This window comes from Cydia fagiglandana, chromosome 3, assembly GCF_963556715.1.
Source record: "Cydia fagiglandana chromosome 3, ilCydFagi1.1, whole genome shotgun sequence".
In the NCBI taxonomy this organism is placed as follows: Eukaryota; Metazoa; Arthropoda; class Insecta; order Lepidoptera; family Tortricidae; genus Cydia; species Cydia fagiglandana.
Window position 1 is genome coordinate 17,613,421 of NC_085934.1, and position 26,587 is coordinate 17,640,007.

At 40.9% G+C, this 26,587-nt stretch overlaps 2 protein-coding genes across 2 annotated transcripts in view; one reads left to right on the plus strand and one right to left on the minus strand.

Moving 5' to 3' along the window:
- The window catches only part of LOC134680309 (gamma-1-syntrophin), a 38,728-nt gene extending 12,956 nt beyond the window's left edge, over nucleotides 1-25,772 (plus strand). Inside the window, exons 10-14 of the mRNA XM_063539419.1 lie at nucleotides 4,041-4,286; nucleotides 14,270-14,385; nucleotides 15,255-15,345; nucleotides 15,907-16,027; nucleotides 16,676-25,772. Of these exons, the coding sequence (XP_063395489.1) occupies nucleotides 4,041-4,286; nucleotides 14,270-14,385; nucleotides 15,255-15,345; nucleotides 15,907-16,020 (567 nt within the window). The 3' untranslated portion in view covers nucleotides 16,021-16,027; nucleotides 16,676-25,772. The remainder of the gene's footprint in view (nucleotides 1-4,040; nucleotides 4,287-14,269; nucleotides 14,386-15,254; nucleotides 15,346-15,906; nucleotides 16,028-16,675) is intronic.
- Nucleotides 8,703-12,868, minus strand: LOC134680324 (potassium/sodium hyperpolarization-activated cyclic nucleotide-gated channel 1-like). The gene is made up of 6 exons (XM_063539439.1): nucleotides 12,774-12,868; nucleotides 10,719-10,942; nucleotides 9,530-10,497; nucleotides 9,378-9,464; nucleotides 8,824-8,960; nucleotides 8,703-8,745 (listed from the first exon to the last, which is right to left on the minus strand). The coding sequence occupies exons 1-5, from the start codon at nucleotides 12,866-12,868 to the stop codon at nucleotides 8,829-8,831; spliced, it is 1,506 nt and encodes a 501-aa protein (XP_063395509.1). The 3' UTR covers nucleotides 8,703-8,745; nucleotides 8,824-8,828.
- Nucleotides 25,773-26,587: the final 815 nt, after the last annotated feature.

Consider the following 26,587-nt stretch of genomic DNA (forward strand, 5'->3'; position numbering starts at 1 on the left):
CATGTACTGTACATTGCCAAAGCAAGTGCTACCATCTACCGTTCTCGTCGATACATTTCCTTGTGCATGGTAGGTTCTGCCATCTTGTGGGCTACATCGGAAGCATAAATGACACATTTAAGCTTCGCGCCATAAATCTGATGGCTGGGGCATTTCACGCCAAGCGGGCAGCGAAAAAAGTGTCAGGTCATAAAATTTGCTGAAATTTGGAATAACTATACTACTCGATATTCTAAAAATACGCATTTTTTTATTTTTTTTTTATTTGGCTCCGTTTCCGGTTTGGAAGCATTTAAATAATGGACGAAATTTGAGGAGAGCATTTTACAAAAGCTGATGCAGCTATTATTCAATAAACTGAAAAATAAGTTTAATATTGGTTTGTATACAATTTTAGTTGCTTTTTCTTGTAGTTATAACAATTTTGATTTTTTTTATTTTTTTCATACAAAAAACCGGAAATGAAAATTTCAAGTCGAATTTATATAAAGTTCGGTATTTTTCAAAATTTTTATTTTTACCTCGAAATGTAGCTTATAGTCCATCAAAAATACATGGAAAGTTTGAGAATGGGATCTGCATTAGTTTCGGAGATACATGAACTAAAGTGCAAACGTGCCGGTCTGAGCGTTGTACTGGCGATTCCTTAGTTACCTAGTCAAATAAAGGTTTTGACCCTGGAATGACAAATAATAAGCTGGAAACTCGTATAACTACACCTTCGTTTCGGCGGTCTATAAGTTACGTTAAAAGTCACAGAAAACCTCGTATTCGCGCCGGAGTTTATTCAAGGTCAAAGGTCACAAAAATTGCTTTATCACGAATAACAAGGTTTCTATAGCTCCAATGATTTTTACATATAAATGAAGATTGTAGAGCATACAATTTGAGACAAATCATGTTCAGGGCATTTTTCCCGATCCTCAACCGTTTTGTAGGAATTGTCGAATAATTCGGATATAGACGGCGCAAAACGCGTAACGGTCAGCCATACGCTCCGTAATGCAAGTTCACCGTGAATTCCGGTTAATAATAACTTCTATGAAGTTATTTATTTCATAAGATGCTATTTACGGATCATACGCTGATTTTAGAACAAAAGTTGTCTCTTCTGTGGACAATAGTTAACAGCTTTTGTGCATTTATTCAATCATTTTATGAAATAGGCTAATATGTAAAAGAAGTACCCCTTCATTAGGATTAATTAGAAAAAACCGGGCAAGTGCGAGTCGGACTCGCGCACGAAGGGTTCCGTACCATAATGCAAAAAAAAAAAACAAAAAAAAAGCAAAAAAAACGGTCACCCATCCAAGTACTGACCCCTCCCGACGTTGCTTAACTTTGGTCAAAAATCACGTTTGTTGTATAGGAGCCCCATTTAAATCTTAATTTTATTCTGTTTTTAGTATTTGTTGTTATAGCGGCAACAGAAATACATCATCTGTGAAAATTTCAACTGTCTAGCTATCACGGTTCGTGAGATACAGCCTGGTGACAGACGGACGGACGGACGGACGGACGGACGGACAGCGAAGTCTTAGTAATAGGGTCCCATTTTACCCTTTGGGTACGGAACCCTAATTAGGGTTTGTTGCCTCTAATGTCCACAGAAAAGAGGTAAAGTTGAAGTACAAATAATACAAGTGTAAACATTTCCACATTATTTTATTTAACTGGCGATGGAAATATGTATCTTTTCGATCTGTCTTCAACATTTGCAAACGTTGACTATTTGTTGGTTTTACATTGAGTTAAAATTTGGCATATTTATGAAAAACCAATGACAATGCAATATTTTTAATGACATTACTACATAGGTTAAAACAAAGTCGCTTCCCGTTGTTTGTCCCTGTGTATTTTAAATAGACAGAGTGATTCAAGAGGACGGTTTATGTATAATTTTGTTAACCCGTGCGAAGCGGGTCGTTTTTAATGTATAAGGGGTCATCCATTAATTACGTCACACCAATTTCTAGGTTTTTTGACACCTCCCCCCCCCTTGTCACACTTGGTCACATTTGGCAAACCCCTAGTGTGACGTCACATTTTTTCTACGAAATCGCCAAATCGAATTAAGTAAGTACCTAAGTATTATTAATATTTTATCAAAATATTTTTGACGATATAAATATTAGTAATTTTATAACCCAAAACTGCTCAGGAAAGAAAATTAAACGATTAAAAACTATTTTCGTTTTAAAAACTTGTTATTTAAATGTACAGCGAACTAAATAATTTAAATACATTTTCGGTTACTGATGAAGTTAAAGTGACGTCACAAAGTTTGTGTCTCCCCCCTCCCCCATGTCACAATATGTCACATTTTCTTGACCGGCCCTCCCCCTAAACGTGTGACATAATTAATGGATGACCCCTAAGAATATATTATGACATCAGCCCATCATCGTGGCCATAAAATATATTCGCAGAATTGAGCACATAACTGAAAAAAAAGTACAGTCGGCGATAAAAGCTTCATTTTTTGAAAAATTCCGAACTTTATATAAATTCGACTTGAAATTTTCATTTCCGGTTTTTTGTATGAAAAAAATAAAAAAAATCTAAATTGTTATAACTACAAGAAAAAGCAACTAAAATTGTATACAAACCAATATTAAACTTATTTTCAGTTTATTGAATAATAGCTGCATCAGCTTTTGTAAAATGCTCTCCTCAAATTTCGTCCATTTTTTAAATGGTTCCAAACCGGAAACGGTGCCAAATAAAAAAAAATGCGTATTTTTAGAATATCGAGTAGTATAATTATTCCAAATTTCAGCAAATTCTATGATCCGACACTTTTTTCGCTGCCCGCTTGGCGTGAAATGCCCCGGCTCCTATGCTGCCCCCTATAGTTTATGCACGTGGCCTATACACCGTGAAATTTTAGTGGTTGTTTTCCCGCAACGAAATGATTCTGCTATCGATATACAGTCGATGTGTAATCTTTTATTTAAATAATGTTAAGAAATGCCAGATTTATAAATATGTCGAACGAAACTCGAAAGTGACCTAACACCAGTAGTAGCACTGCAGTAGTACCTACCTAATTCTTTTGAGTGAATGGAACAAAATAACCTAAAAAGTAGTTCCATTTATTTTTCCTTCACACATTTTACGTGCAGTTAGTTTGCAGATCCTTAAAAGTAAACATAACAAGTTAAGATCAAGCTTTTAATGATCAAAAACTTAAACAAACACTTAAACTTCCCGATACCGCAATAATTGTTCGAACTGCAATCCGCCACGTTCAACGTACGACGTACACAATCACCTCTGCCCTGTGCATGCTGTGCTGGCGTTGAAACTGCCCGTGGTTAAGCAGCCGCTGTGTTGCGGCGACAATTGTTCGTCCGTGTGGAACTTGGGGGTTTAAAATCCCCCGAAGACGCAGCGACTGTAAATGGTCCGATTCCGCGTAAAGTCGCCGGGCGGCGTGGGAGTCGTAGTTAGCCCTAGCGTACAGCTGCACCATCGCGACGTACTCTGAATTAGAATATTCGTAATGTCGATCCATTTTACTAGAAATAGCAGTGATGACATTGACAGGATCTGTTATCATATCAAGCGAAGAGGATGTAATTATTCGATTTACCAAAGTTGACACAACGTAATGGCAATCATCAAGCTAATAAAAAGGTTTTATTTCAACTGTTAATCGTGAAGGAACAGTCTAAGTAAATTTTAATTTCAGTTGTCAAACAGTAAAGGACTCTAGCCTGTTACACAGTTTAAAAAAGTAACATGTGCTTGTTTATTTGTTTACAATATCGGGAACTGTCGTCGACTTGCAGTTTTAGTGTGTTACTATTGTTTTTCGCTTGTTCGAGTTTAGGTAATTTTTTTGTAATTTTTTTTTTTGGAAAACTGTTTATTTATTTGTTTGTCTATCATAATTCGAAAGTACTACCGATAGCAAATCGCCCTGCCGCGGGAAAACAACCACTAAAATTTCACGGTGTATATGGAATTGGAGATATCCTATCGAATGAGGCTGATGAACAGGGTTTTAAACTTACACCTAATGTTTTTATCCCCAGATGAACATCGCCGAGCTAACAAAATGTCCAGAGACCCTAAAAGTGTACCAGACCATGTTCCGTACCGTGAAAGAGAGCGAGACAGTGGATTGGCGGCAGCACTGCTTCCTCGTGCAGAGCAGCGGCGCCGGGCCCGGCGGCGGCGCGGCGGGCCCGCGCTACTTCAGCGCCGAGACCCGGCGCGAGCTGCTGCGCGTCGAGGCCGCCTGGACCAGCAACATCGTCAACTCCGTCACCAGGCTGCAGGTACGGTAGAGCGGGACGGCAGACTGGCGGCGCTGCTTCCTCGTGCAGAGCAGCGGCGCCGGGCCCGGCGGCGGCGCGGCGGGCCCGCGCTACTTCAGCGCCGAGACCCGGCGCGAGCTGCTGCGCGTCGAGGCCGCCTGGACCAGCAACATCGTCAACTCCGTCACCAGGCTGCAGGTACGGTAGAGCGGGACGGCAGACTGGCGGCGCTGCTTCCTCGTGCAGAGCAGCGGCGCCGGGCCCGGCGGCGGCGCGGCGGGCCCGCGCTACTTCAGCGCCGAGACCCGGCGCGAGCTGCTGCGCGTCGAGGCCGCCTGGACCAGCAACATCGTCAACTCCGTCACCAGGCTGCAGGTACGGTAGAGCGGGACGGCAGACTGGCGGCGCTGCTTCCTCGTGCAGAGCAGCGGCGCCGGGCCCGGCGGCGGCGCGGCGGGCCCGCGCTACTTCAGCGCCGAGACCCGGCGCGAGCTGCTGCGCGTCGAGGCCGCCTGGACCAGCAACATCGTCAACTCCGTCACCAGGCTGCAGGTACGGTAGAGCGGGACGGCAGACTGGCGGCGCTGCTTCCTCGTGCAGAGCAGCGGCGCCGGGCCCGGCGGCGGCGCGGCGGGCCCGCGCTACTTCAGCGCCGAGACCCGGCGCGAGCTGCTGCGCGTCGAGGCCGCCTGGACCAGCAACATCGTCAACTCCGTCACCAGGCTGCAGGTACGGTAGAGCGGGACGGCAGACTGGCGGCGCTGCTTCCTCGTGCAGAGCAGCGGCGCCGGGCCCGGCGGCGGCGCGGCGGGCCCGCGCTACTTCAGCGCCGAGACCCGGCGCGAGCTGCTGCGCGTCGAGGCCGCCTGGACCAGCAACATCGTCAACTCCGTCACCAGGCTGCAGGTACGGTAGAGCGGGACGGCAGACTGGCGGCGCTGCTTCCTCGTGCAGAGCAGCGGCGCCGGGCCCGGCGGCGGCGCGGCGGGCCCGCGCTACTTCAGCGCCGAGACCCGGCGCGAGCTGCTGCGCGTCGAGGCCGCCTGGACCAGCAACATCGTCAACTCCGTCACCAGGCTGCAGGTACGGTAGAGCGGGACGGCAGACTGGCGGCGCTGCTTCCTCGTGCAGAGCAGCGGCGCCGGGCCCGGCGGCGGCGCGGCGGGCCCGCGCTACTTCAGCGCCGAGACCCGGCGCGAGCTGCTGCGCGTCGAGGCCGCCTGGACCAGCAACATCGTCAACTCCGTCACCAGGCTGCAGGTACGGTAGAGCGGGACGGCAGACTGGCGGCGCTGCTTCCTCGTGCAGAGCAGCGGCGCCGGGCCCGGCGGCGGCGCGGCGGGCCCGCGCTACTTCAGCGCCGAGACCCGGCGCGAGCTGCTGCGCGTCGAGGCCGCCTGGACCAGCAACATCGTCAACTCCGTCACCAGGCTGCAGGTACGGTAGAGCGGGACGGCAGACTGGCGGCGCTGCTTCCTCGTGCAGAGCAGCGGCGCCGGGCCCGGCGGCGGCGCGGCGGGCCCGCGCTACTTCAGCGCCGAGACCCGGCGCGAGCTGCTGCGCGTCGAGGCCGCCTGGACCAGCAACATCGTCAACTCCGTCACCAGGCTGCAGGTACGGTAGAGCGGGACGGCAGACTGGCGGCGCTGCTTCCTCGTGCAGAGCAGCGGCGCCGGGCCCGGCGGCGGCGCGGCGGGCCCGCGCTACTTCAGCGCCGAGACCCGGCGCGAGCTGCTGCGCGTCGAGGCCGCCTGGACCAGCAACATCGTCAACTCCGTCACCAGGCTGCAGGTACGGTAGAGCGGGACGGCAGACTGGCGGCGCTGCTTCCTCGTGCAGAGCAGCGGCGCCGGGCCCGGCGGCGGCGCGGCGGGCCCGCGCTACTTCAGCGCCGAGACCCGGCGCGAGCTGCTGCGCGTCGAGGCCGCCTGGACCAGCAACATCGTCAACTCCGTCACCAGGCTGCAGGTACGGTAGAGCGGGACGGCAGACTGGCGGCGCTGCTTCCTCGTGCAGAGCAGCGGCGCCGGGCCCGGCGGCGGCGCGGCGGGCCCGCGCTACTTCAGCGCCGAGACCCGGCGCGAGCTGCTGCGCGTCGAGGCCGCCTGGACCAGCAACATCGTCAACTCCGTCACCAGGCTGCAGGTACGGTAGAGCGGGACGGCAGACTGGCGGCGCTGCTTCCTCGTGCAGAGCAGCGGCGCCGGGCCCGGCGGCGGCGCGGCGGGCCCGCGCTACTTCAGCGCCGAGACCCGGCGCGAGCTGCTGCGCGTCGAGGCCGCCTGGACCAGCAACATCGTCAACTCCGTCACCAGGCTGCAGGTACGGTAGAGCGGGACGGCAGACTGGCGGCGCTGCTTCCTCGTGCTTTTCGGCTATTTAGGGTTGTCAAAATTCAAGTCATTATCTTATCAGTGGTTGTACACGCAAAGGGACGTCAAGTTGTGCCAACCCTAATAATTGTTCGGAGCAATGCTGAGCCGAACGGAGCCTAAAATGCCCGAAATTAACAGTTTTGCCCCTGGCACGAGTCAACTATATATAGTTTGTAAGAATTCAAAAGCTATGGAAATAAAGGCAACCATGGTTGCCTTTAATATCTCATGCAACCAATTTCCTCTTTAAAAGAAAAACGCTTGAGGTGCCACGAGCAGGCCTCCAACCCTTATCCACCTGGGGGACCATACACCTGCCGCGTGTGTGGACGAGGGATCCTCTCCCGCATAGGGCTGTACAGCCACGAACGCAAGTGTCGTTACCGGGATGCTGCTTAAAACATCTGACACAGATGAAAAGGCCTATTATTATATGGATATTAATGTGACTTTAATTCATAAACTAGTTATTGTTATCTTCGGCCGGGGAAGATTCGCGACTCGGAGCGGCGGTGGTTCTCCGTCAAGCGTTGTTGTATTTGCGGATAAAGCTGGATGCACTCAGTGAAGTCTGCATTCGATAAACTGGAAAGAATAGTAACAATTAGGGCTCATATGCACTGACCCCAAGGCACTGGTCCCACCGCGAGCTAGTAAGCTATGAGCTATCGGCTATGAACACGAACAAAAGATAAGCACTCCCGTGTAAATAAAAGAGACACGGCGATATTTATAGCTCACCGCTGGGCGAGTAACTATAAATATCGCCGTGTCTCTTTTATTTACACGGGAGTGCTTATCTTTTGTTCGTGTTTATAGCCGATAGCTCATAGCTTACTAGCTCGCGGTGGGACCAGTGCCCAAGGCAGACCAAAAAAGCGATGTCTCGATGTCGTGAAAACAGATATGAGCGTGAACCGGCTCACACGAGACGACGCCCAGGATCGAGCAAGTAGGAAAGCGGACCCTGGCAAAGGCCGGGATAACCTAGCGTTATTAGAAGTTATTAGAAGAAGATGAACTGACATTTGCAACCGTGGACGTACGCGTCGGGAGCGGCTCGCAATTCCATTTTACAATCTTCACCTAGACAGGTACATACAGACGTATGTAATCAAATCTTGCGAGGTAAATAATGGAATCATCATCTCAGCCATAAGACGTCCACGTCCAAAATAATGGAATGGATAATGGGAACTTTCGGGCCAGGCGTGGAGGGTGGGATGGGCGTTAGTTTGTAGATGTTTTTGACGAAGCTCATGGCAGGCGTGGCTCACTCCGCGATTTCGTCGCTTTGCAAAAGGTAGCTACAAGTACCACATCAATTTTGGGGTTTGCCATAAGCCGCGCTTGGCGCTGTCGCCACCTAGCGGCCATATCTGTCCTGATTGTAACAGACGCGTTTTGTTAGGGAGTGAGTCTTCTGTACCTAGTACTAATAGTAGTAGTGTATTATTTACTTTGTGCTCGTGACAGAAATTATGGTTTGTTTTAATTAGTACTAAAATAAACCATAGAATATATTTATGACGATGCTTGTGCGGATTACAATGTGGCCCTAGTGAAAAAGGGTACAAGTCTCACGCAGCTTAGGAGTAAAAGGGCACAGGTGTTACTTGGAACTTATACCCATTTACAACTGCGCTGCCCGAGACATGTACCTTTTTTCACTAGGGTGACTAGGGACACAGATATGTGTATTGACAAAGCATGTGGCAGATTACCTTTGTATTTATTAATAAATTATTTTAATTTCAAGTTAAATTAGACCCACTTCCCATTATTACATTATGAACCGGCAAAATTGCCAACTGCGACGGTGAGGCAGTATGCCGTGGCAGGCGTGACTCACTCCGCGATTTCGTCGCTTTGCTACAGGTAGCTAAAAGTACATCCGTTCGACCCCAATTTTGGGGTTTGCCATAAGCCGCGCGTGGCACTGTCGCCACCTAGCGGCCATATCTGTGCTGATCGTGACAGATGCGTTTTGTTTGAGAGTGAGTCTTCTGTACCTAGTACTATTATTTATTCTGTGGCCGTGAGCGGCTCTAGGCCATCCGTCGCGGTTATCATACGCACTGACCTTTAACGAAGTAACCTAAAGGCTCGTCTCGATATCGCGCGGCGGCCGCGCGAGCAATGTTCGATGGTTTGCCGCGCAATATGGAGACGGGGCTTTAAACCATTGCTAGTAAAATAATTGGGCTGCTAACGTGTATATCTCGCTTATCTCAAGCGCAGTGGCGGTCGTCGTTGCCAGCTCGTCGGGACGCAACAGCGCAGCCTCGCCGAAATGTGCTCCGTCGTTTAAATGGTGTACCTGCAAACGGGTTTTTTTAATACAAGTTACTATACGCGAGGCCAGAGCTGCTCTGATAGACGTAATGCCAGGAACGCAGGAGAACTCATGCTAGAAAGTCTAAGGGCCTAGTACGTCTTTCCACGACTCATGACAAGATACACTACACATACTTGTAAATGCCGGCGGCTATTTACTTTTCTGGAAAACTTAACACTGCGTATCGCACAGCGGCAACAGAAAACCAAAATAAAATACGGAACCCTAAAAATCGGTACAAAGTTTGAATGTAGTGGAATGGTCACCACTGATATGACTGGGGAACTGACTCGCGTGTGAATAGTAGGCTTTAAAATTGGGATAAAGATGGTGTAGCATGCTCGTTAAAAATGCATACCTATTAACTCGTTACTTTTTATTTTCCTTTGTTATATTTACCTCTCTTCCATGTTGATCTGTGAACACCACAGTCCCATAATAAATGAAATACATGTTCCCAATCAGGTGCCCGCGTTTTATCACCTCCTAAAAAGTAGAAAGTGTTATCACGAATATTTGAAGAATTCGTACAAAAGATGATTGAACAGTACCTGTCTTGGAATAAAGACTTCTTGCTTTAGTTTAAATATGATAGTGTTAATCAGCATAACTGGAAACCCTTTAAACAGCGGCACAGTCACAACTAGTCGCCGGCATGTATGCATGTTGATATCTTGCTTAATATGCTCGTTGATAGTATTCAGGATATAATTCTCGTCCATATAACTTCCGCCAAACTTATAATTGATGAACAATCGTATTTTATTCTGCAAAGGTTTCGGCAAGCGTTTGATGTTCATGTATGTCTCTAAATCCTTCATTGCGCCGTCGAATATGAAATTTGATTGCGAACACAAAATTAAACGAAGGACGGTCATGAAGCAATATAATAAGAAGATTAGGCTGAAGATGTCCGTAATGCAATTTTGGATCATCTCCGGGATGACGTGGTCCCGCACCGGGGCCACGTAACCCGCGCCGAAGCACCTCCCGCATACGTAGTATAGATTAGTGATGTATTTGGTGAGCGGGTCCACACTAGGATCGACGTTTAAACGACTTAGCCACTTTGCCTCCGCCTGCCCTAAGGTATCCAGTTCATAGTAATGTGCGCAGATCACCGGCACTTGATACTGCCAATAAGTCATCCAATTAAAAAAGTATACGAGTCTTATGAAGACCGTAATTATGACAGACCAGAAATAGGGGACTTCAAGCTGTTCCATTATCGATTCACGTATCTTTAACAATGATCTGTATCTGAGAATCAGTTTCGTTGGGTGAAAAACTGTGTGCGAAGGGTACCGACAGTCACTGAAAGGCTGGTAAAGTTGCCACGGCACAGCAGCGATCAAATCTATGAAGAAAGGGCCTTTGATGTACCTGGATGCAATCTTTCTGGGCTCGAGAACAATTTCTTTGTTGTTCTCGTCATTGTAGCCCGAACAAAAGTTGATAATGATCTCACAGAATGTCAAGAAGTCTGCGGCCAAGATTAAAGGGTTCGCTGGGTTTGGACCTAAAACAAAACCATGTCGCACATGATGTTATTTCTTTAATGTGAAAATGAAGATATGTTTCTAAAAACAACAAATCTACACTGGAAAATTTTATTGCGGTTGGTACTATAAATATAGGTAGCCACATTGTCCACCTACTGTTACATTTGTATCTGTTTTTGACTTGACTGTACAATAATAAAAAAGTTAATGTATAACATAAAAATAGTTAAGTACTTACAAGTAAAAAACACCTGCAACGGCGCGTATAACCCGGAAAAAGCGTTGACCACCCACAGGAAGCACTCGAAGTAAAACTTTGCCGGGCTGTACGGGTGCCAGATGAACCAGTGTCCCGAGGCGATCTGCCGCTGTCGCTCCAACTCCAGGCCCTTGCGGCTTCTTATAAACACGACGGTGCCGTGGTGCCAGTCGCAAGGCAACAGGAGGTTACGCAAACGACTCCTACGTACAATTTTAGTGGTTTTGGGACTGAGAAGTTACAACATCAAGCAGCATTTTAAATAGAATGTTATACGGTTGCTAAATGAACCAGTAACCCAAGGAGATATCTGCCGCTTGGACAGTATGACGGGTCTAAAGCACGCAAAGCTCTTTATGCAAAGAGTAGACTCCGGTTGGAGCAAAGAGCTTTGGAAACTTAGCAAAAGACAACCCCAAATCATAACAGGGGTGTTTACTGGTCATTACGGGGTCAAAGAAATTCTGGCCAAGATGGGACACTCTGACAACACCGATTGTCGTATGTGTGGTGAAGAGTAATGAGACAGTAAAACACCTAATGTGTGAATATCACGCCCTCGCCAGACGGACCAGGATCTTTCCTAGGGGTAATTGCACAAAAGATCTAAAATTAGGTACCCATTACAGATGGTGCATAATTATTTTTCATCGTATTTTCACAGAAACGTACGAACGTGTCTTGCTATTTCAGTCAGTCTCAGTACAAAACGTATTGAGATTGACTGAAATAGCATAAAAATACAAACGTTTCCGAGAAAATACGATGGAAAACAATTATGCACTACATCTGTTGGTATCTAAATTACAGTTGCCTCCAGAAACTCGCGAACTAAATTGACAGGTCAATGTGCACAAATGATACCACAGTTTGGCCAGTGTTGTTCATATCGATATTTTCAAAAAAGTTTGAATTAGAGAATGTCGGTATTTCCAAAATTGTGCAATTTTATAGTACCTAATAGAGACAAGGATATTGAATAAACATATTGTAATTAAATAAATATTTTATTATATTTATTTTGTTTTATTTGTTAGGAAAACTTACAAATAAAACAAAATAAATATAGAAAAGGCCGGCCCAGACGGGGAAATATTTCGTATAATGTGATTAATTTCTCATTTAATTCGAGTGGTGTGGACGCAAAAATTAAATCGCCTCGGTATCCCTATGGCTTCGATTGTGAAGACCAGTTCCTAAACTGGACGTTTAAGTTGACAATTAGCTCAAGATTTATAGATGGTCAAGCAAATCTTGTCAGTAGACAAAGGCGCGAAATTCAAATTTACTTTGAGACGATATCCCTTCGCGCCTTCATTTTTCAAATTTGCCGCCTTTTTCTACTGACAAGATCTGCTTGACCAAGTATAAATAATTATGGATCAATCTCATCTACCGGCCACATGTATAACATTAGGCTTCGATTGTGAAGACCAGTTCCTAAACTGGACGTTTAAGTTGACAATTAGCTCAAGATTTATAGATGGTCAAGCAAATCTTGTCAGTAGACAAAGGCGCGAAATTCAAATTTACTTTGAGACGATATCCCTTCGCGCCTTCATTTTTCAAATTTGCCGCCTTTTTCTACTGACAAGATCTGCTTGACCAAGTATAAATAATTATGGATCAATCTCATCTACCGGCCACATGTATAACATTAAATCACCAATTTTAGATTTATGGCGACAACCGAGCTCTTGAAATAAATAACGGCAAGTTGTTGCACACTAACATGACACTGAAATTTGTCAGTTTCTCATCCGCACCTCCTGATTTGATTGGTAACGACACAATCTTACAATCGAATTAACCACTTTTCTCGTCACATTCATATTAATCGAAATCGTTTGTGACCCCTTTATAATTATGACATGGGTAGGTAGTAAGTGCAATATTTTACTTATCGATATCATTTTATCGACATATACCCGTGACTATTTTTTCTTTGCTATTCCTGGTATCATTTTATTTGTCAAACTCATGTCAATTTAGTTCGCGAGTTTATGGAGGCGACCTTAGGAATGTATGGGTAACCTTATACGTTGACAGTAGTTGGCCGTCGGGTGTAGTAGTTCGTCCTCACCAACCGCAGACTTAGGCAGCATGCACGCATGCTTCGTGTTTTCCATCTTCTTACAACATTTTAAATCAGATATTTCCATGCAAATTATTCGGCTTTATCTGCGACTGTCGTAATGACATTGACGGATACTTTGGTTCATTTGAGGTGTCGATGAAAAAAGTTTGAAATAGACTATTAGAACTTCAAAACTAGAAACTTCTACCTTTCGATTGATCACTGCTACGATTTCAACATTAATTTACTGTTTTGCTTTAGAGTCTGTGTGGAATGGGTGTGTAATGATCGATATAAAAATAATTAATATATTTTCTGTAGATATAACAACATTTAATATAATTTCAGAAAATATAATAACTCATTTTGTAATATATACATTTGGTATATTATTAAAATGTTTAATATCATTTTGTATAATTATCTTTTGATATAACACTCATTTATTATAACAATCATGTGATATAATGCTCATTTATTATACAAGTATTATTATATAAGCATTATTCGGTATAATAATATAGTAAAGGTATTTTTATGACGACATATGTAAATGTTTAACGCAGATTAGGTAGTGGTTTGTATTGTGTAATGGACGCAAATCTAACCTAACCTAACCTACTTTTCTGTTAGCGGTTCGTTTAGTGTAGGGGTCGCAGTTCTTAACCTAACCTAACCTAGTATTCCGGTAGCGGTTGGTTTTGTGTAGGGGTCGCAGTTCTTAACCTTATTACCTACCTAGTTATAAATAGCAGTTCGTTATATGTAGAAATAGTCGTTTTTTCTAGTTTGTAATAACGAATGTGGAATTATATATCTAATACATTATATCAGCAATTCTACTTTAGATGAAATAACTTTATATCATAAATTCAGTATAGAAAATATGCATTATACTTGAAGAATGTTATGCTAAATGTTATTAGATCAATTAATCTTTATATAAAATGATAATTTATATCATATGAAAATATATTAAGTGTTGTTATATCATTTATTAATTATACTAAATAAGCGTTATTGCAACTGATATTATAATAAAAATGTTTATAGCCATCGATACGCACGCGTGTGGAATATAGGTATCGGGAATATACGTTCTACGACTCTGCTATTTCCGCACATACTTACTCTATAGTTTACGTAAAAAAAATGTTATATAAATTGCCTTTACATTTTTACAATCTGCTGTTTGAATAAATATCGAAATTTAAGTTTTGAAGTTAAAGTCTTGCAACGAGACCGTATCTATCCATGTGTGCCTTGCCGGCAAATCCGGCAATGAATCGTCGATTCTTTTAACCTTTTGGACGCCGCACCTATCGTACGCGCCGCGTCATCGTGAACCTTGCTGGAATGCACGAAGGTTAACATTGGGCTGTCGCCGCGCGCGTCAGTTGACGTCTTTGACGGTCAAAAGGAGGTTTTATCTAACTTGGAATTTATTTCGCAGAAAAAGACGTTCACGGTGGTGCACGGCGGGCGAGCGGCGGGTCTGACGTTGGACTGGTCGTCGGGGTTCTCGCTCAGCGAGGGCACACCCGGCGCGCCGCCTGTGTGGGCCTATAGGTAATACTTTCACAATGTTCACAGTTTGTTGAAAATATTACTCACAATTAAGGGAAATTCTAATTGTTAAGAATTGATTAAAAAAAAATCAAGTCGTGTCTATTTCGCGAATATATGACACGTTTCAAACGTCGCCGCCGGACGTAATTAGATTGTCTTAAAATCTATTTAAAAAAAATATTTCTCACTAACCTACTCGTAACAGATGATTTTAGCCTTTACATAATTTCTTAATTGTCTGTAAACAATGTATAAATGCTCTTTATTAAAAACCATAAACATAATACTTGTATTGGATACAATATAAAGTAACGCGCTAACCAAATGTTAGCGCGATACTGGCGTTAACTATATTCTTGTCTTTTGCTATAGAATTATTGAAACTAGATTTATAGTAATGAATTCGTAATATTTATTGTACTTTTTACAATGAGATGTTGACATTAAGTAAATAGATTTTTCTTGTCTTAACGTTGTAAGGTCCAATTTAAATTACAATGTGCACTCCGTTTCAATCAAATGAGAACCTTTCATATATGTACCGACTAAAGTAGCATTTCTTTTGTTTGATTGCTTTCTCAAACGAAATTAATTTCAATTTACTATGGAACAAGGTTCAGATTAAAAATATGATAACTAAACCTCAGCCTAATATAACATTGTGGCCACAAATTCTATTCACTATCTTCTGTTCCTATAGAGTCTGTAGACCGACCGCTTAAATGAGTCCTCGCCTGCGCGGTAAGGGGGCGACGGGGTAGGACGACTAAGGGCGGCGGGGAGGGTGCGGGCGCCGTACGCCTGCCGCGTGGCGAGGACTCATTTAAGTGGTCGGTCTATAACTCATTTGTGTTTTTGTATTTGTTCAGGTTCTCACAGTTGAGGGGCTCGAGTGACGATGGAAAGTCGAAGCTAAAACTACATTTTCAAGACGCTGAGACCAAGGTCATAGAAACAAAGGTATGGCGGTTTAATTGGAGCTGTAGGTATAATTTATCATTAAACCATTTTAAAGAAACTACTTTTGTTCATTCTTCTTTAACATCTCAACTCGATAACAATAAACCACTATATCTCTCTCGAGAATTGGTCACTATTCGAACCATTTATCCCAATATATTTCAGCAACTCGAAATAAATGTCATATATGAAGAAAAAGTGACCAAGGCCTCCAGTGCCCAGGGCTGGCATCTAACCAGCGTCCTCTGCTATCGCGGCAAGTGCCTGAGCCGCGGCCACCCGGGTCACGGCCGCATGGGTCGAATTTTTCTAAGTGTATTCAATTACAGTTATGCAGTATTTCAACAACATTTTAATTTGTGGATGTGGAGTTACATACTACCAGTGGCGGAGCGTCCATAGAACTCAATTTCCATCGGCTTGTCTGATATTCAGGCTCTTGTGCTATTTCATTTAAACTTATGAAGAAAAGGAAGGTCAACTCAGCTATGGCTTGCCTAACTACGTACAACCAAGAGGCGCCGCCACTTTAAATATCTAAAAAATATTGTATGTGTCCAGGAGCTGGAATGCCAGATCCTGCAGAGCCTGCTGTTCTGCATGCACGCGTTCCTCACGGCCAAGGTGGCGTCCGTCGACCCCGCCTTCCTCGCGTCCATGCACCAGAACAATTGACAGTCGGGTAATTATCACTAAGTTCAAACAGTAACACTCCTAACTGTACATAGGTGGACCTTATTACAAAAGGCATAAGGTCCATCGATACACACACAACATTAACATTAACATACAACACACATTGTGGTGTTCGCGATGGAATCACACTAATTACCACTACCGAGCACCAACCTGTTTAGTGTGACAGACTTAAAGTTAGAGGTGACCATGAGATACGGAACATAAGCAACGCGACAAAATTTGAAACACATTTTAACATTGCAGGCAACATACCAAAAACAACCTACGTAATTTAGTCGTGTTCCTTGTTGCCCACTAATGCTCTGGTTTCGGAGGATAGCGGTGCCGTCATATAGCGGCCGTCTCCATACAAATATTACGACATCCAGATTTAGCCGTATTATTTAGTATGGAGACGGCCGCTATATGACGGCACCGCTATCCTAGGAAAACCGATCTTAAGCACTGGTGGCTAACAACAATACAACTACCGTTTTGACATGCTAGGCAGATATGAAACATGAGACTATGACAAGGACAAACAATAATAACGCTTTCTCTGCTACTCCTACTAAAAGTTCCATAAGACCACGTTCAGTCATTTCCTTTGATACGATAGTCAAATAATTAAATGTTATTTTTCCATTTCCAGAGACCAGCGACTAAACATTGACGTTTAGTCGTCGACAGCAAGATGAAGACCTTAATGAGTTAAAAATAAAGCTCACTTTGCTTTGACACATTTTGTCTCGTTGAGGCGTTGTTTATCGTTTAACTAAAACTGTTACATTTTTAATTGTTAGTAGGTACATTACATTTTGCTGAATAGGCTTAGCAAAATGGATCTTTGGACTATGGGGCAAACTAGAATGATACGTCTATGTAATGTACACTCACTCATACTTCACGTAACCATAATAAGTCCTTTATTCTTTTTTTTCGTCTACACTACACCTAATACAGTCGCCAATGTCGCCATCAGATACATATATCGGAGCGGTCAAGGCACTCGCAAAGATCTGAACACGCCTCTATTGTCAAGGCGTTAGAGTGCGTGTTCAGATATTGTGAACACCTTGGCCGCTCCGATATATCTGATGGCCAATGTACATACAAATTCGTATCAGCTACGTTTGCCCTATAAACCCATTAAGGTTGTAAGTCATGTTAAATTCTGTCATAATGACAGGTAGATGTACTTTCAAGGTATCTTAACATTTTCAAAGGTTAGTATTTTTTGAAACTTAGACAGCGAATCAGGAGACTCCGGTTTTTCTACAGTCATTCTAGCATCTAACGATTTATTGTCCTATTGATATTTACACATTCAGTGCCAGCGCGAGCTACGCGTAAAGATGCCCACTGATCGGCCTGTCAGTTGAACGCAAAATTTGACATCTCCGAACAACTGACAGCCCGACATCGTCCGGCGAACTGTGCCCTGTTTATCAAAAGCTTGTAACTTGTAATACAAGTGGAAGTCCCTTTTTGACAGCTTCTGTTTGAAAGGGACTTCCACTTGTATTACAAGTTACAAGCTTTTGATAAACAGGGCACTGGTAATCTGTGGGCCCCTTAACGAGCGTAGCCGATAACAAGAAATACCGTATGGAGCAAAAAGCGCCTACGTACAGAGAACCCGCCTAGCGGGTCGCTGTCAGTGAATGTTGAAGTAGTTTTCAAATTCATCTGAACCGGTAATAAATGTGGCCTACAGTTTAATATCTCAACAGAGATTAAACATAATATTGAATTGCATATGTTGGGGGGCTATCCTGTTCTATGGATCCTAATATGAACTCCAATAATTATACTATGAATTTAATAATAAAGAAATATTCAGCTCACCCTGCAGTCGCACTGCTAGAGTGGTGTGGTACGCGACAGCATAAAGTAATGTTAAAGCGTTAAAATGACAAAAAATCATTAAAATAAAACTTTTTAAAATATTATTAGTGTTCTTTCAGATAAGAATAAAACTCAAATCCCAGCGAAAATTGGTTAGGCCCACTTGCACCATTCCACTAACCCGGGGTTAAGCAGTTTAACCGTCAACCCAGTGTCAAATTGTAACCGTGGTAACTCCAGGTTAAACTGGTTAACCCCGCGTTAGTGGAATGGTGCAAGTGGGCCTTAAACATCCATGTAAATGGGTTAAACATCCATGCAAAATGGGTCCATGTTTTTACATCTGACTATACATACAGTCATGCACGCCGGTTCAGATTCAATTATCCAATGGCGTCAATGTCGCTCGTCTTCCTTGCGGTTTTCTCTACTTATACTTCAAATCTATTTTATAAATACCTTGATTCTAAATTACTTACCTACTCTCAAGATCTAAGATTTTTAAATGACGAGTAGCACTGTCCGAGTACGGGATAAAAAATACTACAACTAAAGTTATAAGCATCGGCAACATTCGTCTAACCTCAGTTAGACCACTTGCACCATCCCACTAACCCGGGGTTAAGCGGTTAAACCTATTGTCAAATTGTACTGGTAACAATGGCAACTCCAGGTTTAACCGGTTTACACCGGGTTAGTGGAATGGTGCAAGTGGGCCTTAGAAAGGCGTTTTCTAAAATAAATATTGAAAACCTGATTCTTTCAAATCTGGACGTTCTTAGGCTCATTCTAGTAGAGTCGACAGCATTCTCCATCCCACCAATAAAAAAAGATGTCCCAAAATGTCCATTCCATTACGTCACGTTAAAACGTACTACATACTCAAACATGATGTGTGTTCATACTAAAGTATGAAAAAAAAATTGTGCGTGCGTGACGCAGTGGAACGTACAATTTTCATACAAATTGTTGGGACATTTTATTTTATCATCAGAATTGAATATGCTAGTGATTCTGAGTTGAAAGAACCCAAAAACACCAGGATCTGTGAGAATCAGGTTTTCGATATGGCCCAGAAATGGAATGATTAATTGTGACGAAAAAGTCGTTACTATAAATGTTCGCAAAACAAAGTTGTTCATGCATAACTTTAATTGTAGTACTGTAGAAGGAACTTTGAATGAGTCATTTATATTCAGTATTAATATTTATGCTTGCTTATTCTAAGACTCGATAAGTATAACATCCGTTAGACCGATTACTTTATTCGGTTTGTGATGTAAAGAAACTTAATGTATGCGATCACAAAGTCTAATGGATCATTTCAAAAGCGGTACTTCTGTTAGTAAATTACTATCATCGAATTTGTTACAATTTTAAGAAGTAGTTTATGTAAGTTTTTTTTTATGTAAGTACAATCAAATAATATTATCTGTACTGTTACTTTCTAGTTATTTGATTCCATAACTTTAACAAGATATTAATAAGTAGGTACGTACCGATTATTTTTACCAAAGATTTTAACTGAAACTCAATTGAACCAAAACTATCACGACTCGAAGTAATGACGATATTATACAATAAATTAGTGTGGATTTTTGACATGTTTATAGTCGTCTTGTTTTTATTAATTATAAAGTGTAGTTATATCAATTTTTACTTACGTTAGGTATAATAATACGTTTCAAAATAAATTTTTTGCTATCGTTTGTGGCGAGGCTATGATTTTGACTGAAATTCGAATTATATTTAAGTGTTAGATTTAACTAAGTTTTCTTATTAATCGAAATATGCCTATTATATATATTAGAGAATTTTGCGCTTGCATCATATCATTAAATTTAAGTGAAATTAAATATTGCTATATTAATTATACCTATGTTTAAAATCTATCGGAAATAAATTCATCTCATATAATTATTTGGTTGTTAAACGTTCATATTTTATCAAGTTTAGCAATCGGCCGGATAGAAAATGGCTTGATAAATATAGTATTTTCAATATTATTGTACTGAAATAGTATATTGTTATAATTTTGTTTATAAAGGGGTAAAATTTCCGAGGCCACAGTAATTTGCAACCAAAATGTATAAAAATAGTACATATGTGAAACCATAGAATTATTTATATTGAGAAATAGTAACGCGAAGCAGCTGAAAGTGATATTATTATATGAAGTTAAATTGTTTATTGCTAGGGCTCATTTCTCGAACGGTATTAGACTAATATTATTAGCCCACGAACTGGCAAGTCGTATGCGTTACCATGGCAACACACTAATAATATTAGACTAATAGCGTTCGAGAACTAGGCTCCCGGTTGGCCTATTAAACTTTACCCGATGCTAGTAAGTACTTAGTACTCTACCTATATTTACTTATTAAGGACTTTCTTATGAATTGAATTGTTGACTATAGAGATTTTTGTGGGAGTTCTAAATTTTTATTAATGTATTGTAATCATCACAAAAAGTTATTATATGAAAGTGTTTATGTGAACATGTTTTAGGGCATAATTTGCTAGGTATGTAATTTTGTTTTGCATTTACATGCTTTAGTGTAATACTCTAGATCTGATATTTATGTAACTAGTAGATTTAGCTTATTTTCTTGTGTGCGAAACTGTATACATGTACATATATACAATTATTATATTCGCCTTGTGTAAGGTCAATTCGTAGCAAAAATATTATTTACCTTAAATTATCGAACAAACGGGTTTTTAGCAAAATTTATAGCATGTAACCATTACCCGATATTATCAAGGTAGGTACGCGATTTTAAGTAATGTTTTTTAACAGTAGATTTTGATCCTATTTTGTGCTGTCAACAATAATGGATATGATCTGGATAACTTATCTCAGCTGACAACTATTATTCGTTACTGAAAAATAATCCTACGATGAATTATATGATGCTAATAACGTAACGTAAAACCACCCAACAATACCAATACTGCAACTGCTGTGTTTAATACGCAAGTTTAATACGTAATTAAGTTCACATACATAGGTACATACTTTTTTGCCAGTACCTATTCAATTCAAAGTACAGTGTATGAGTGTATTCGAGATACGAATAAATGATTATGATTATGATAATCGGGTTTATTTTGGACAACGGTTGCCAGTTTTTGGAATATAATTGGGTGGTTTTGGATGAATTAACTTTTTTTTGTCTCTCGTTACCATGGTTACAAAATACTCGTGAAATACTCATTTAGTATAGTACAGTATTTAAATGTATCTTACATGCATTTTTGTGGTAGTTAAAATATCATTTTTCCGTAATGGGCCATCCACTAAGCTTGTTAAGCATACAACATCTCTTCGAACAAAGTGTGCTAGTATGCCCAGTGTTGTCCGTTGGGCAACGTGACAGGATAACAACACAAATAAAAGTTGATTCACCCTTTTACGCTACGGGTACGATTGGGTGCCGAAAAATGTGCTGAGAAGCACCAACCACTAAGTATGGACGCGTCGGTTGTCAGTTAAGATAAGTTTGTTTTTAAATATACAGTTTGTTAGTGTATTCTACGACCTGACTGGGTAGACTTTGTAGGTTTTGGCTGTTTGAGGCTATCGGTTATAAGTGATAGTAGGTATGGCTTTGAACATTACACTGGATTGTAGCAACTATATAACTCGGTAGGATAAAGTACCTGTCAATTGAATGCAACAACTGCAATTAATATCGATTAAAAAATATCTGGAGATATGTATGTACTTATATATACATTTTTCGCACCTTAATTTTTTAAGGTTAACAAATGTAAGGACTGTATCGTTTATTATAAATACAACTTTACTTAGCCGTTTTTTCTGGTATTATATTTTTATTAAAAAATTACACATATAGTTTAATTAGTGCTTTAATAATAAGTAACATTTCGTCCTGGGAGATCACGTAAAGCATATGGTTTGGACAATATTTACCCAATCCTCCCGAGTAACTACAACGATTTTGGACAAATACTACAAGAAAATTTACGGTTTGCGAACAAGACGAGATATTACACAAAAAAAATCGTGCTATGTAAACAGCAATTACATATGATTCGTAAAGCGAAACATCTGGGCATAGTCTAATCATTTCTTTTAGTTGGAAAAAAAGTTTTGGATCTGTGCTTGGTGGCCTTTTAGAGAATATGGCATGTTACTTACGACAACCCCGACTTTGGTATACAATATAACCATCATGGAGCGTTTCTATCGACCTGTTCTAGCCATGGTTCAACGCCATGAATGTCCGTTAGGCTTTGGATTTCGGTAGATTCTTTTAGCTGTTTCCCTCATTTCGCTGGCGTCAGAAATTTACGGGAATCCAAAATGTTGCATAAAAAGTCGTTTTCATGTAAAGATAAAAATTCACCACATTTATTCTGTGGATGTTCAATTGAGCAATCATGAAAAGGACACTTGGATGGCATATTTTGGCAGCATATTAACCTTTTGTTTCTTTAAATCGTACCAAGGAATCGGTGAAATAGTCTCAAATTAAGCTCGATAGGCTTGTCCAAATTACAATTGCTAGACGATATTAAAATCATCATAAAGTCCCTAAAATAAAATAAATGTAAAACCTTCTTATATCAGATATGGCTTAAAAATACCCCCAGAGTATATCTTAAGAACATAGTAATACAAAATAATACACACGTCAACAGTTAGACCAGGTTTTATTTGTATTTATAATAAACGATACAGTCTTATTTAAATTGCAGGCGTCAGTTGGCTTAACACAGAAGCGCCGTAACAGTATCCCGCCCTTGAGATAGACTACCCGTTCATCTCTAATGAATACAGATAGAAAGACGAATAGTGTATCTCGAGCGAGAGATAGTTTCGCAGTGCTCCGGTGCTAAGCTCATAGATTTTAAAATTATTATATAAATTATGTTTTTATTAAAAAAAATATGAAAATAATGAAGGTACTGGGGATAAAATTTAAAAAATATATATTAAAAAGTTATTATCAACCTTGTGATGTCAATAAAACAATCCAGTGTAAGTGTTGTGTGAAACCCGTCACCGCCTAGTGCGTGACAGGCGTCAAAATTGACTTGTCTAGATAATAATTAGCTTCGATTGTGTATTTGCGGATTTGCTACTGCGAGAAAAGGTTATAAAATAGCAACAACGAATATAACTCTAGAAAGTAGTATGAAATTACCTGTAAAGTTAAATTCGAAACCATGCCGCTTGTCACGTATTATCTGAAAATACATACTTATAAAAATCAGGGTAATATACATATAATAGAACAGAACAGATAAAAACAAATTCCATATTCATTATTTGTGGGTAACGAAAAATATCTTGTAACACTTTAATCCATATAACAGCCCTGCACCGAAAGCATACTTGGGGGAGTGTATACATGGGTTTATTTAATACTTAAATAAATAAATATCGGTGCATTTCGTACTTATTGTTACGTAAGCATAATAATAAAAAATCAATATAATAAAATCCCATAATTATAAGGGAAACGCATTACACCTAATTTCATCGCTCCATGTTATTTTTACCCTATAACTATGACGTATTTTAATTATTTCATTTTGATTTTTATGTATTTGACGAACTTTGAACCAAAATTCACTAAACGTTAACTACTTAATTTAATTAATAAGTTAATACGTGACAGGGCGCATACGATAATTTGACCAATCGAAAACCTGCATAATAACGCCACTAACCAGTTGGCCCGTCCACTTTATACCCGAACATCTCGATTTTTTTGATCGTAGTCTATTCCAAAATAAAATAAAACTTTTAAAATTAATTAGACTGAGTGGTAGTTTTTTATTACTTTGTACTACGAGACAATTAAACAACCATTGAATAAACTAGACATTTTATATTTAATATTACTTAGTATGAGCTTTTCTTTCACTATAGAATATTTAATGATCAGTAACCTAGCATAATCCCTACTACGTACGTGCGAATGTATTATTGTCAACCGAACAGCAGCTTGCGTCCGCGAAACGGAAACATTACTTATAATTCTCTTGATTCGAGGGAAGCGACATGTTTATGGTCATTTGTTACTTGAGTTAAATAATGAAGAGCTTATTTTCCAAACGGGCCTATGTGCATAATACTATAGTTATAGTTTATACTAGACATTAAATTAAGGTCCATCAGTGGACAGTGAAGAGTGTTGCTGTTTGTACAAGGTCCAAACATTTTGCAGTGAAGCATCCGAGCGTTGGCTCGGTAAAAAGTACGCGTAAAACATGCCAAAAATGATTGTACTAGCTATAATTTTATTATGAGATTATTACGCTTTAAAGTCAGATAACTTCGAAATAGACCAGTAGTACTAGACATGATGTAATCATACGAGATCCAAACTCATAATATCAAAGAGACTAACCTCATAAGTCCCCTTGTACTTGTACAAGTACAAATTAAATTGGCGTTTTGAGCTCATATAGAAATAAAAGAAAGTTCCACATTCAAAAGCGCCAACATTGCCCTGGGTCTTAAGAGACTAAGGTTTAACAAATGTTTCCTTGTAATGTTTCCGCGGGCAAAAGCTGAATATTATAAATACGGGAATCGATTAGTCAATTTAGAGAGTATATTCAAGACTGAACTGTATGTTGTCATTCGCAGTTTGTTTCGCCGATTGTTCACAACGGGACAAAAGCATCGAGTCGCTTGCTAAAGTACTGGAAATCTAAATAATTATTAATCAGACGTGCGGCGGTTGTGGCATTAATTACTGCTGCAAACTGTAATTTCCTTGATAAAATGACTCACGTGGCCGCATTACTGCTGCGATTAGAACGTTGAATCCGTCGCTCATCAAGGAAATTGACAATGCACTCGCGTCAAGGGGCCTATTTCTCAAACGGTATTAGACTAATATTATTAGTCCACGAACTGGCATACGTATGGGTTACTATGAGCCCATTTCTCGAACGGTATTAGTCTAATATTATTAGTGGGTTGCCATGGTAACCCATACGATTTGACGGTTCGTGAACTAATACTATTAGTCTAATACCGTTCGAGAAATGGACCCTGTGACAATGCACTAAAATATTAGACTAATATGTTTCGAGAAATCGGTCCACGGTCGTAGTAGTGATCTCGCAACAGTAATGCAGCTGCATTTGCCATCCGTATGTCACCTTAAGATAGCACGGAATAGAGGCACTACCAGCCAGGTAACGATTTTCTTATTTGACAATTGAAAATGCGCCGTTGAAGTGTGTTTCTATCCTTCCTTATAAAGCAAGCGTCCCAATGTTTTTAAGCGTAACTTTTGGGAACTTGGGTCTACAATAACTCGAATATTCACGGCCTGTCACTTGCATTTCACCCATCCCATGTATTTCTTGGACGGTACACTAGTGCAATTTTTATCTGGCTAACCAGTATGTCACGTTTCCCTATAAATAAGCCTCTACCATGAATACGCAGTGCGGCGTCTAGCGACCGTAGTCTATAAAGATGAATACGTTTATCAATTAACGCTCCTATGCACCTCCATATACGGTTGAATTTTACGCCACGTTAGCCGCCTTGCGTCTTAGTATATACGACCTTAGTGTACCGTCAAATGAAATATAGTTACGTCTTTCCCCTAACATAAGTGCACCATTCATTTTATTTCAACTAGGCTGTTGCTTATGATAATTTAATTCCAAATTCATCTAAGGTGTGTAGATCTACAGAGGGTCTCAAATATTTGTTCAACTTCAGATTGGCAAATCTTGAGATGTTCAGTAGATTCTCGTTGTATGTCGGTGAAATCGAAGCGTTGTATTGTATACCTATTCATGGGAACCACTATGTTAGGTGTGGTGACCTAGTTATTTATACATATTGTTGACATGTAACTATATTGTATCCATTAGTGAAAATAAACATTTGGTAAGTACTTTTGTTTTTGACGAAATATCCTCTACGATTATACCTACCCATAATGATTTAGGCCTCATTTGACGGTGCGTGAACTCGTATGCGATTTAAGTCACATTACGAGCTATTGAAGTTACATCCAATTCAGCTGAGCGATCAAATAATCCGCAATGTAATAGAACTAGCACCGTCTTAATGAGCCCTTATAGGGATTAATAATGGAATGGAATGGATGGAACAGCTACCACGGTAATAAGACGAAGTGTGATCATAGACGTTCAAGTATATCAAAGGCTTACGAATAAAAGACATTATTTTACTGTAATATTTAATCCAAGCTTGAGGAACAAAGTAAATCTACACAATAGAACCTATGACAAGCGACACTGGTTGGGCACCAAACTATCAACTCGCTATGGACTGGAAACCAACGACATACAAAACGCGTGCAACTTTACTTCTTATAAGTATGGTAACATATAACGGTAATTTAGTTAATTTTATTGGCATGTTATGTGTCGAATCTCGGGTCAATAGAAATATTTGTAGTTTTTATGTTAATGTGCACTTAAGCCGGTAGCATATGTAGCTAAACGCACAGAAACGATGCTTAAAATGATATCCACTGATTCCATTGTAATAATTGCTGAGAGATTACTCACGGCAGTAGTCTAATTAGATAATGTTCGGATTATTCATTTCGTTCTATATTTTGACTTAAAAAAATTGAAATTTTGAATTCCAATTTTGCGCCACAATTTCTTTTGCTGACTGTAAATACCTGGTGTAATTCTAGATTTAGCCCCCATTCGCACGAGTGCTTTTTTAACGCGC